Source organism: Paroedura picta, chromosome 12, assembly GCF_049243985.1.
Source record: "Paroedura picta isolate Pp20150507F chromosome 12, Ppicta_v3.0, whole genome shotgun sequence".
In the NCBI taxonomy this organism is placed as follows: Eukaryota; Metazoa; Chordata; class Lepidosauria; order Squamata; family Gekkonidae; genus Paroedura; species Paroedura picta.
The window spans coordinates 10577632-10590478 of record NC_135380.1 but is presented as its reverse complement, the minus strand read 5'-3'; the positions used below and the strand labels follow the sequence as shown (position 1 = coordinate 10590478).

Below are 12847 nucleotides of genomic sequence, written 5' to 3'. Positions count from 1 at the left end.
CCCCTCCCCAGTGATTCCAAAGCCCCATTCTCGAGTTTTGCTCCGAGCCCTCAATTCACTAAGACCACCCCTAAGAGAGACACTAGACACCCGTCTCTCAATCCGGCTTCCTTACTTGGATTCTCCCTGGTCAAGCAAGAGGTTTAGGGACACCGGAGAGGGAAAGGGACTTGTTGCACCGGAATTTGATTCATTTATGTGCTCGAGCTTCTATGGCCCCTGGCTGGCAGCAACCTGCAACTTATCCACAATATGCTGGCAGGAGGACGTCTTAAAATCATGACCTTACAATCTACTCTACCCTGTGCATTGGACAGCATCTCACCTGATGAAGAGCTCCGGCCATTTTGAAAGCTCGCGTGCAATTATGCCATTGGGCTGATCCTAATGAAAGGTATTGGCACGATCAGGCATGGCCAAACTGCAGTTCTCCAGAGGTCCATGGACTACAATCACCATGAGCCCCTGCCATCATGCATGGTAAATATAATGGCAATTGTAGTCCTTGGCCTTCTGGAGAGCCACAGCTGGGCCACTGCTGACTTAGATGGTCTTCTTCCCTACATCTGCAATTCATATTTTGGTGTTTTCTGGGGGAACCACCAAAACAACAGGTTTATCTGCAGCAAATGTGAACACAACCAGATATTACATTATATTACTCAGAATCACCCATTTCCCTTTTTGTATTGTTCGTATGTCCAGCGTGTTTCCTAACCTCCCAGATCCCTCTTCTTCTCTGGATGTTTCTTCCTGTATGTTTCCCCTCCAGCTTAGCTAACTTAGGACAAGTCACAAGCAAGGATCAGATACATCTAAAGCAAACCCCCCCCCCACACACTTTTTTTGGGCACAGAAGATCCAGCTCCTCTCACATTTGAGAATTCCTCTTCCATTGAGATTTCCGGCAACAGCTTCCACTCTTGCAAAATCTGCCGTGCATCTGACATGCGGAATCAATGCAAGCAAAATAAAGCACACTATGGAACTGTGGTCCTGTGAACCAGACCAAAAGCCCAGAGAAGCTTCAAGGACATCTCAATAAGTGCTTTGGTTCTGGACCAGCACAATCCAAATTCTTGCCGAAATGCCAGGTCTCGGCCAAATATCATCCGAAGCACAGACAGACCCTGGGGTGCCAGGCACTGGCTGCATGGAGTATCGATAGGAAGCAGCAGGGTCCAGGGAGATGTCAGAGAAGAATCTATCAACTCTTGGCATAAAGGAGAGCCCTGATGGATTGCAGGATGAAAATAACAGAAGCTGTCATGGATGGTCCTCAAGCAAGAGGCCCTCATTGCTGCGCCAGTCAACTGTGCCTCCCAGGTCTTTGTTTTTAGGAGCGGACATTACAACAGCCCCAGAGCTGGCTAATAACAATAAAAATAATAAAATTTTATTTATAGCCTGTCCGCCCAACTGCTCATGGTGAGGAACATCAGTGAAATCAGTATACACTATAGTCAACCCCTAAAATACCCAGAGAGGGGAATCTTCTAAAAGGGAGCCGATCTTCTGATTTTTTTCTCCTTCTAGCGGTGAGGCCGGCCTCAACCATAAGCCTGCTGAAACAACATCAGCTTACAAGCCCAAAGGAACGGACTGAGCTTCCGAAAGGCCCTGATCTCCCATGGGAGCTAGGTCCGGCAGGCTGGGGCCAAGGCTGAAAAGCTGGTGGTTCTTCCAAGGCTGCAGCTTGGCTCAAAACTGGGCCCCAAACAAGGGATGCAGGCCCAATCAGAGAGATGCTGCCCCATCCCCAGTTTCAACAGGTGCCATTCAGTCAATGGTCCACCAGGGAATCTTCTCTATTCACCTGCCCCGAAAGAGACCCTGCTATAACTCCCTTGCTTGAAAACGCAATCGAATTTCTCCGACAGGTCCACGTGGTCATGAGGCATACAACCCCACTTCTTCCCCCCTCCCCAAAAGCAGTTGTGTGGAGCACCAGGGGCTCTCTGCACATGACAGCTGCGTTTGGCTCAAGGGCACTGCAAAGGTTCAGCTCAGCTGTGACGGGATGCCACCAAGCTCCCTTCTCAGACTGGCAGCAGGGGGGATCTCTCTCTCGCTCTCTCTGTTTTTTGTTATTTTCCCCCTTCCTTTCAGGGCCAGGAAGCAGAATGGCATGATCTAGGGAGAGGGGAGAGGCAGACAATCCCAAGAAAACCAAACTTCATGTTTCGTCTGTGACAGGGCTACTTCTTTTTCCACCGAGGAACACCATGGTGTCTTTTGGCCAGCAGGAGGTAAATTGCCTTGTGACATTATCCTTTTATTTATATGTGTCTGTGTATATGGCCTTGACAGCTTAGAGACAGTAACAGCACCGACAGGGGGGGGGGGGGAAAGCCACCAGGAAAGGAGGCGCGGAAGCCAAGGGGCAGCCCGAACTGGTGGATTCAGAACCAGCTTGCTCACCCACTTGTTGCTGATGGAGCCATGCACACAGAAAGAGGTGGAGAGAAACTGCTCACAAGCAATCTGACCAGAAATCAGGCCTCGCTGCGGTTACGACAGGTCTCTGATCTCCATCTCTCCAGGATCACCTCTATTAATTATTTCGCAGCCCCCTCTCCATGCCCAAGGCCCCAGGGGAAACAGCAGGGGGGGGACACAGGTAGGTGCAGTGGGTCTGTCGCCCGAAAATTGCCTTCCGAAGAGACTATTGAAACCTGGCTTTGAAGAGCGTATCAGAGATACGTGCGCGAACATTAAAAAAAATCATTCCACTAAGCAGCTTTAGAAAGGGCTCCGTAGGGGACGCGGAAATGTATGAGCCAGCTCTTCTTTAAAAGGCAGCTGCACTTTTCACTGGAAAACACCAGCTGAGACGGGTCAAACGGATACCTGTTCGGCCACTGCACACTGGGAACGCACATCGGCATCATACCCTTAGGACACAAAGCGTGCCAGAGAAAGACCAGAGACTCCCACAAAGTGCTTGCGCTCGCTCAGGCCAGATAATGCAAAAGCATCGCGTGAACACTGCAAAGGTACACAGAGGTCACACACCGGAGTACACCAATTAGTAAGAGACTACTAATGGCAGGGATGTTTACAGTAACTTCGCATGTCTGTTGTGCTTTCTGAGCACAGTGCTCCTCTCCAGGTCTCTTGCGTGCATGCGTACACACACACTCAGGAACTTTTGTCGTACAGTTCAGGGGAGACAATAAAATCAGAGTCCAGGAGCACCTTTAAAACCAACAAAGATTTATTTGTGAGCTTTCGAGTGCAAGCACCCTTCAGTTCAGGGGGGAATGATGCTTGCTCCCTAACTAAACTCACAGATTGCCCCTGGATTCAGCTATTTCCAGCACCCACCACCCACTGCCATGTTATCAAAGAGCTAAATGTAACCATGAGGACTGGAAACCAGGCAGTTTATTTTTATGATGAAGTGAAACCTCAGGAGTTTAATACAAGCCCACAGGTAGCCTGCAGTCTGCCTGTAGCGTAACACAGCCCAAAACAACTGGATCCCACCAGTGGAGGGATGATTTCATAACACAAGGCAAAAATTAGTCCCAGTGAGTCAGAAAGGCATTGCTGAAACATAACACCTGTACACTGGCCAGTGGAGTGAGATAAACTAGGGGATACATGAACCCAAGGCAGCTTTGCATAGTCAGCTCCATGAATCAGGCACACAGTTGGAAACATGCAAACTTTTCAGCGCCGCTTTCCCTGCAAGGTCCCTCTAAGTGGACCACAGGTGAGTTTGGTATTAGCGACCCAAACTGACTGCAGCTAAGATGGCATCGAGGGCTCTGGCTGCTTTCAGTTGGGCATGGGAGCCAAGGTGACCTGCTCATGCTCCAGTGAGCTAGTAACCCAGTTCCTCAGCACCCAACTGCAGGGGATGGGGGAAAAAGGGGTCCCCTGCAGGCAACAGCAGCCCTTGGGGGAGAAAGACCCTGCCCATCCCCCTCCAAGAACATTACCAGAGACCCACTTGATGCTTCAGAGGGGAAAAACAGACTCAGCCAGACTAGATGCCAGCAACCTCCTTGGAGTTTGTTTTTCTGCCAGGCTTTGCAGGAAACACCAAGCCACGGTGACTCTGATTTGGGAACTCCCCCCAACCAACTTCTCCAAAGTCCCCCCCCCCCCCAATACATGCATTGACTTCAGGGTACCGGGAAACCGGAGGCAGACAACTCTGGGCTCCTGATTGCGTTTCTGAGCCACGATGGGCATGTATTATGTTGGCGAAAGTCCAAGGAAAGCGCTTCTTTGCTTTTAAGGGGGGAGAGGAAGGGATGGGAAAGGGCTCTGGCGGACCCCGACGTTCGAGCATCCACAGGCAACCAGGCAAGCAATTCCCCGCATCCCTAAGGGACCGAGGGGCTCCGAGCACCAATTCAGCCGAGGACAAAAGTTTGCCCCTCTCCACGGCGAGAGCAGACGGACCTGCTGCAGCTGGGGGGGGGGGGGCTTTTCCAAAGCGACGCCGCTGGGCAACCAGACCCGGGGGTCGCCATCCAAGCCCAGATGGCACGCACGGCTTCGGCCCGAGAAGGAAGGGAGGGAGGGCGGCTGGCAAGCGCGGCGCTGCCCGCTCCTCGTATTCCACAGGTGACAGCCCACGCCGCCGCAAGCCACCCCGGAGTGACTTCGGAGCCGCTTCCCCGCGGACCTGAACAAGCGTGGCAATCCGTTCATTGCAGCTAGACCCCCCCCCCCCAACCACACACACACACACACACACACACACACAGGGACCCACTTCGAGATCTCTCCGAATCTTCGCAAGCCAAGGCTAGATCCCGCGGAGCCCCTGGAGGGATACCGAACCGGCCTCCCGGGTTGCTCTCTCCCCGCGGGATCAGGCGCAGCGCATCCAGGGCAATCCCCCGCAAACACACACACCCGCGCCGGATCGTGCGCCTCTCTCGCTGCCTGCGCGGCGTGCCCAGAAAGCCCCCCTCAGCCCAGCCACCCACCGCACACAGCCACCGAGACGCCCCCCACGGCCAAAGCCCGCCGCTCCGAGCCGCACGTCCGGACGCCCTCCGCTGAACGCCCCTTCGGGCGGCCACGACACCGCTCGGCATCGACCGCTAGAGAAGCGTGCCCGGGAACCGCCGGCTGCGCCCTCGCCGCCGTCCCCCCCCCCCCCCCGAAGCTCGCCTCGGCCAGAGACCGACCGGAAAGCGGCGTTCACATCGAGAGACATTGAAACGACACGCCAAGGTGTTATTGAGCCCCCCCCTTCCTCTTCCACGCAAGCGCCATACAAGTCTTTCGCCCGCAAGAGCCCGCCACGGAACGGGAAGCCCCCCCGCAGTCGCTCCGCTCGGCCGGGAGAGAAGGGCCGCTGCCCCCGCGCACACCGCCCAACCGACCGCCCCGAAGCGAGGAAGAAGCCCCCGGCTCGCCCGCCAAAGTCCTCGGAGTTGCGCCCCCCTCCGCCCGCCCGGCTCCCTTCCTCTCCGCTCGGATCCACCTGCAGAAAGTCGCGCCGCCGAAGTCGCCGCCGCCGCCGGACCTACCTGGGCTGAGCAGGAAGAAGCCGAGGAGAAGCAGGTCTGCCTGGAACGCTCTCATTCCTTCGAGTCAGGCGGCGGGAAGAGCCGGGGAACTTGAACGCCCGAGCGGCAGGTCCGCCCGCCTGGCCGCCTTGAACCGCCGCCGCCGCCGCCTCCTCTTGCTCTGCTGCTGCTGCTGCTGGCCGGCGAGCGGGGCTCCTTGCAGGCGCTGCTGCTGCTGTTGCTCGAGAGCCAGACGGTCCGCGCCGGAGCTGGGCTTCCCCCGGCAGCCTCGCCTCGCCCGCCTCGCTGGCTCATGTACGCGCGCCTCGCCGCTCCATTCCCCAGCTCGGAGCAGCAGCCCCGGCCTCCTCCCGAGGAGCTCCGCCCACCGCCGCCGCTCTGCCTTGACTGACACACGCGCCGCCGCCGCCGCCGCCGCCGCCGGGAGAGCGTTTAAAGAGGAACGGCGGGCGAGCTCCCTTTCCCCTCTCCGCTCCCCGTCGCTGCAGAATGCTCTGTTGCCGAGGGCGGGGGTCCAGGCCGGACTGATAGGCATTTGACGCCCACCACGCCAAAGCCATCCATCCAAACCGTATTTTTGTGCATGTCCCAGGCTTTGGATGCCACGTTTACTTCCGAGGAGCAGTAACGCTTGATATCTCACTCGTCTTTCTCATGCAGCCAAGCTGGGTGACCTTGAGCCAGGCACAGTTTTCTTAGAGCTGCTCTTTCTCAGCTGTTCTCTCAGAGCTCTCTCAACCCCCCATCTGTCCTCCAGGGTGCCTGTTGCGGGGAGAGGAAGGGAAAAGGGTAGGGTCATAAGCTGCTCCGGGGCTTCTTCAGGGAGTGAGATGCAAGGTATAAAACAAGAACAACTTTTCTCTTTTTGCCACTTAAAATTAACAGCAATTAACAGACCTGCTCCTTTTTCACAGTTTTAAAAGGTAGTTTATGGCCTGCCCTCCCCCGCTTCTGTTGACTGGGGAGTCAGTCTCACAGATCCTTATAAACCAGCCCCTCCCTTAATGGGGCTGACTCCCAGGTAACTGCCTACACCTGCAGCTCTGAGACTGTAATCCTTTACATTCATCACAGGTGAGCTCCATCAGGGGCAGAGCATCTCCTGTGGGTGCCCCTCCCCCTTTGGCTCCTGGCTGCTCCAGTCATGGGTAGCTTGAGTGACCTGTGTCTGACCTTCTGTGAGGCATGCCAGAAGAGGGCCTGATCAGGCAAAACCCCTTTTCACAGCCTCAGGTGAGTTCTTTAGAACATAATATAGAGGGGGCCTAACTTGTTTACTGCAGCTTCAGAGACCAGAACTAGCAGCAAGGGGCTCCAGCTATGGGAAAGGAGGTTCCACTGAAATATCCGAAAGCGTTTTGTGATAATGAGGGCTGTTGGTAGATGGAATGTGCTGCCTCGCAGGGTGGGGGAGTCTCCTTCATTGGAGGTTTTTAGGAGATTGGTTGTGCACCTGTCAGGAGGGTGTGGTTCTAAAGTCCCTGAGAAGGTGGGGGGGGGCTGGACTGGATGGCCTTCTGCGGCCCTTGCCCTGCTCTGTGTGATTCTGAATGTATAAGGGATGCCAATTCTAAGTTAAATACTGGGAGAAATTTTTTTTGGGGTGGGGGGGTGTTTCAGTGGGGTATAAAGCCATAAAATTCCCCACACATATATTCCTGCTACTGAAAAAGCCATTTTCTCCATCTCTGTATTCTGGCTCTCTGGTGTAACAGCAGATGATGTCATGGCCCCACCTGGAGTTTGGCAACTCAAAAATATACTAGAGTTGACTCAGCCATAGGGTCGAGCTATAAGAAATTCCAGTGGGTGGCCAAGAAAGAAGGCTTGCCAATCTGCCCAGGGGAAAAAAAAACAACTTGCCCCTTTAATAGGGGCTTAATGTGTGGAGGTAAATCACAACACCTGGAAATAACGTCTAATTAAATCTCTCTTAAAGGGACAAGGCTTTTTCCCTCCCACTCTCCCATGAAGACAAGGCTATTGTCCCATTAATATCTGGTTTAGAAAAAAGGAGGAAGCTTCGGCGATGTTTCAATTCTCTTATTTCTCACAATGCCTAAATTCATCATGTGTGGCCCAAATGCAAACCTAGCCTGACTTGCAGAAACCAGCAAAGAAGTTTTTCCAAAACAAGGGTACCAAGGCCGTAGCTCTAGGCTGCCACAGGTTAACTCCCATTAAAGGGACAGGACATTTCCCCAGGGCTGCTGGCAACCCGGCCCTAACCTTTGAACCCAGGAGCGCCTCTAAGACCAACCAAGTTGAAATCAGGGGATCAGCCCTGCATTTGCTTGAAAGCTTGTAGATCTTAAATGTGCCACTTCACTCAACCTTGCTCTGTTGCTTCAGACCAACATGGCTACCCACCTGCATACAACAACTTTCAAAGCTTTCTAATGGGGAAGGGAAGAAAGAGCCGGGAAGCAAAGCACCTGCATTTCACCTCCTAATAGCAGCCACTCCAGCTGCCAAAGGCACAAAGATGAAGAAGTTAGCAAGGGATCCCGCCCCAATTAGTATAACGGGTCGGCATAAAAGAAAGGGAAAGAACTTAGTTTTAGCTTCAAGAGAGTAAATGGTTAGCCATCCAGAGGAAATAGAAAATAAGGGAGGCTTTCTTTTGCTAGCAGTATCCCACTGTGCTGATTAATACAAAGAGGAGTGCAAACTGGAGCAGCAATGGAGAAAGATCCAAGCTGCAATCTCTGGGAAGGATGGCAGGTGAGCAACCAGCTTGATTACTCCAGAGACCAGCACCTGAGCTGTGAAGATTACCTTCCTGGAAAGCAATCCTAGATACTGCCAAGGGAAACCTGCAGAGCTGCCAAGTCCTCCCCCCCCCCCCCCCACAAAAAGTGCTTGTGGCTTTAAAAACAGTATCACAATCTAATCCATCAGGTGAAACTTTCCCATCTTACCTCCAGGCCAAGAAATTGCCCTCCTGTTGAATTTCTGGGCTACTAAGTATATAAGAGCGCTGGTAACTCTAGGCCTGAGATCCCTACCCTTTTTTGAGCCTGTGGGCCCCTCTGGTGAGCACAACCACACAATGGCTGCTGCAACAGGTGAAGCCAGTTGCGAAATGGTTGCTGCAGGAGACAGAGCCAGCCACCAACTGGCAGGGATGCAGGTTATGTAGAACTCTAATATTAATTCTGTGACATTTCAGGCAGAAGCTAAATTTAACGGGATGCCTTTTAGTCTCCATAGGCAGCCAGAAGTCTTGGTGTGCAAAAGCCCCACCTGACCCCACCCGCTGCCTAAAAGCACCTGGCCACCTCCAGGAAAGGTATTGGCAGGCACCTTGGTTGCCCCAGTTGGGACAGGTATGCCACCTGTTTCTGGTGCTGCATTGCCACAGTTATTAAAGGCATAGAGCATTTTTCTCCAGGCCTGTTTGACACCCTTATTTGAAACATGGAAGTCACCATCAGCTTGTCTAATGAATCTCCACTGGGGGAGGGGATGAGATATAAGTATGTATAAAAATAAACAAATGCCCTACTGTCCATTTTTATCCTGCAGCTCCTCCAAGGAATTGAGTAGCTGACCCATATCCAGCTTGGAATACACTGAGTTAGCAAAAGAAGCATAACAATTATTAGTATTTTTTAAAATGCGATCCTGACATTATTAACAGACGGCTGCATACATAGCAGATTTTCCCTGATAATATGAGACTGGGAGCACTACACCACTGCACTGGTCCCCAACCTTATTATCACCGGGGACCACTCAATGCCTTTTACTGATGCCCGGTGGGGGGGGGGGTAGTTTACTCCTCTACTCTCAACCACTGCCCTGACGCTCTCTGATCGCTATGGGAATGTTTAAACATCCCTTCAAAATAAGATACAGACACGCCACAACAATAAAGTGTATTGTATAGGGCTGGGGGGGGGGGGAAAAGGTGTTCTTCGGGACCCACCTCCAATTAGTCGAAGGACCACACGTGGTCCGCAGCCCACAGGTTGGGGATCACTAGTGTAGTGGACATGAGTGCTCAACTAATATCTGGCTAGAAATCCCTGCTTGTGCCATGGAAGCTCACTAGATGATCTTAGATCAGTCATATTGTCTCAGCCTAACCTACCTCACAGGGTTGTTGCGAGGGTAAAACAGGTGAGGGGAATGATGTTAAGTGCTTTGGGTCACCATTGGGCAGAAAGGCAAGGTGCAAAAGTATTAAATAAATAAAGATTAGATAAAGATGCTCAGGTTATGGGATGGTAGGGCTAATAGTCTGAAGTTCTGTCCAGCTGAGACTTGGGTGCGGTTGGACAATGCAAAACAGTACACCTCTGGAAGAGGAGCTTCTCTTCCCTCAAAAAAGGGGGAGAAAAACGCAACCCTAAATGAGAAAGGTAACTAAAAAGGTCAAGACCAAACAGACAAAGAAACTAAAATGTAGCTTGTGCACATGATGGCAATGCATAAAATCTGTTCCACATAATATCTTTCTGGTAAGGGCTTGGAGGAGGAGAGGGTCTCATGGCTTAAGTGCCACCCAGCGCCTAACACCCACTCAGGATGGTTGTCCCATCCCTGAGTGCCTCCTCCTCCAACCGGCTTGCCTGTCTGTCCAGCAGCCAACCAATCGCCTTCCGTGACCCACACCTGACCAGCTCCTCCTCCTCCTACTTTCCTCTGAGGGTCGGAGGCTACATGCATGAGAGCTGCCCCTGCCAGTGAGTTCCCTTCCTTGGGGCCTCCGGCCTTTCCAGGTCCTACGGGGGAGGGGAAGCCATCCGCAGAGTTCTTCCCCTCCCCCCTCCCAATCTAGTGCCTGTTGTATTCCTGAATGCAACAGGCTTGGCTCCTAGTATCATATATAATTCAAGAATGCATTCAAAAGGGCTGTGATATCATTTAAAAACCACAATCTTATGGTTCTGCATATGAGTACCTATTCCTAGTATAAAGACAAATGGCCAATCATGTAAATACAGATGAAAAGGTGCACATTATAGCCATGCACAAGGAACAATTCCAAACCCATTCTGGCTAAAAGCCTTCCCCGGTGGTCAAATTCAAACTGAGCACACAGTAAATTAAAAATATACATAAAACTCATTGTATTGCAGAATGGACCTTACACACAGCGAGATGTTCACCCGTGGAGTAAGTGGTGATAAATATTCTTGAGATGCGACCTGGGCAATGCTTCAAGATGGGCAGTATTTCATATGCCCATGCATCTGCTTAATCCCAGTCTGTAATGCTTCCAACGGAGTGCCTCATGTACAACTAGAAAATAATTAGCTGTCCTTCAGGCTATGGTTGGGGACTCACATCACATCTCCTCCGTGGCATGTGGCCCCTTCCTAAAAAAGTGTGACCTGGAAACAGACCCAGGTTAGATACTTGTAATTTTCTTTATTCATTGCCTTTGGGAAATGTCCAGAAATCTCATGTGATTCAAAACTTAGCAGGCCTGTATGAAGATTTACAGCAGGCTTTCTCAACTTTTTTTGCCATTGAGAAACCCCTGAAACATTTTTCAGACTTCAAGAAACCCCAAGAGTGGTGGGATTGTGCGGAATATGGTTGGGAAGCAGAGCTGTGGACACGCCCATCTATGGCCCCTCCCCTTCCCACCCCCATCTAGGGCCCCTCCCCTTCCTATCCCTATCTAGGGCCCCTCCCATTCCCATCATTGGCCATTTTGGGAGGGGAGGGGAGCTCAACATGACCATATATGGTCATATCACTCAATAAATGTTGAACAATTAAAAAAATTAACTCTCACCCATCCAGGAAACCCTTTCAGGGCTGTCAAGAAACCCCAGTTGAGAAAGCCTGATTGACACATTAGCTGCCCTTTTGTTTCTGTGTACAGTTCAGAGTGCTGGTTCTTCCCTATTAAGGCCCTGGATAAGGCCAGGGTACTTGAAGCATTGTCTTCTCCCATCCTACGGCTGCCAACCTACAAGTGCTGGCTGGAGATCTCTCAGAATGACTCCCGTTTCGTAACAGGGGGTAAAAGGGTACTAAACCTTTCATTTAGCTTTTTGCTGTCTGTTTCATCTTTTTGTTGTTGTTGTTAGGTGCGAAGTCCTGTCCGACCCATTGCGACCCCATGGACAATGATCCTCCAGCCTTCCTGCCCTCTACCATTCCCTGGAGTCCATTTAAGTTTGCACCTACTGCTTCAGTGACTCCATCCAGCCACCTCATTCTCTATTGTCCCCTTCTTCTTTTGCCCTCGATCGCTCCCAGCATTAAGCTCTTCTCCAGGGAGTCCTTCCTTCTCACGAGGTGCCCAAAGTTTTTGAGTTTCCTCTTCAGGATCTGGCCTTCTAAGGAGCAGTCAGGGCTGATCTCCTCTAGGACTGACCGGTTTGTTCGCCTTGCAGTCCAAGGGACTCGCAAGAGTCTTCTCCAGCACCAGAGTTCAAAAGCCTCAATTCTTTGACGCTTGGCCTTCCTTATGGACGCTCGGCCTTCCTTATTTTTTTAAGAACTTTTAAAATAATCGCCCCATGTTAACCTGGGGCTGTTTGAGGATCCTTTACCAGTTCATGCTGCTGACTATTGTTTTAATTCTGCCGTTGCAACTTTTCCTTGTTTTCTTGCTGGGTTTTAACACCGGGCATTCTAATTTTTGTGTTTATGATTTTATTGGTCCCCCCGCCCTTGGGAGATGACTCAAGCAAGTCTTCGAAGAGACAGCATATACATTCTCTGTATACATAAATAACCTGCAAAATGTGCTATGCACCAAGCGGAATCAACTACATATGGCAGCATGATACATCTTGTTCATCGTGCTGTCTGCTTGGAAGAGTGCCCATAAAAGGGGGGATTTTTAAGCATATAGCCGCTCGGTGTGCTACAAATTGTTCAGGCCGGTCTTAAAAGAACAGGAGCCTTCAGTAGATCTATGCAGCCGACCTTTGATTGATGGCCACGACCTGAGTCGAGCATCTCCTGATGAGGAGGAAGTGGTTGTACAGCTCAACTGGTTGCAAGCTGTTTGGGGTTAAACATAATTTAATGGTTGCAAGACCTTAACATCCTGAAGATGATACCTGGGCGGGTGTGCTCATGCCTGTATGCTAGCACTGGTCCACTGAAATGATTGAGAAAAAGAACTTTAAGAATGGAAGGGAATTATAGCTTTAATATGGGGGAAATCCCTATTTGAAAGCCATGAGGATTTTTTTCCCCCTGCAAGAAATGCTCACCTTTTATTTATTTGCTTCATTTATACCCCACCTTTCACCCCAGCAGGAATCCAAAGCAGCTTACTTTAGGTTTCCCAGCTCTAGATTGGGAATACCTGGAAATTTGGGAGCTGGAGCCCGGGACGGGGAGAGAACTCAGCATGGGATTATGCAGAGATT

General features: G+C 51.4%; 1 protein-coding gene across 2 annotated transcripts in view; it reads right to left on the bottom strand.

Moving 5' to 3' along the window:
- Window positions 1–5901, bottom strand: part of KIRREL3 (kirre like nephrin family adhesion molecule 3) — a 712715-nt gene extending 706814 nt beyond the window's left edge. For both annotated transcript variants that reach the window (XM_077305782.1, XM_077305781.1), the window contains exon 1: window positions 5499–5901. In XM_077305782.1, coding sequence (XP_077161897.1) covers window positions 5499–5553 — 55 coding nt within the window. In that variant the 5' untranslated portion in view covers window positions 5554–5901. The remainder of the gene's footprint in view (window positions 1–5498) is intronic.
- Between the last annotated feature and the right edge of the window lie 6946 nt (window positions 5902–12847).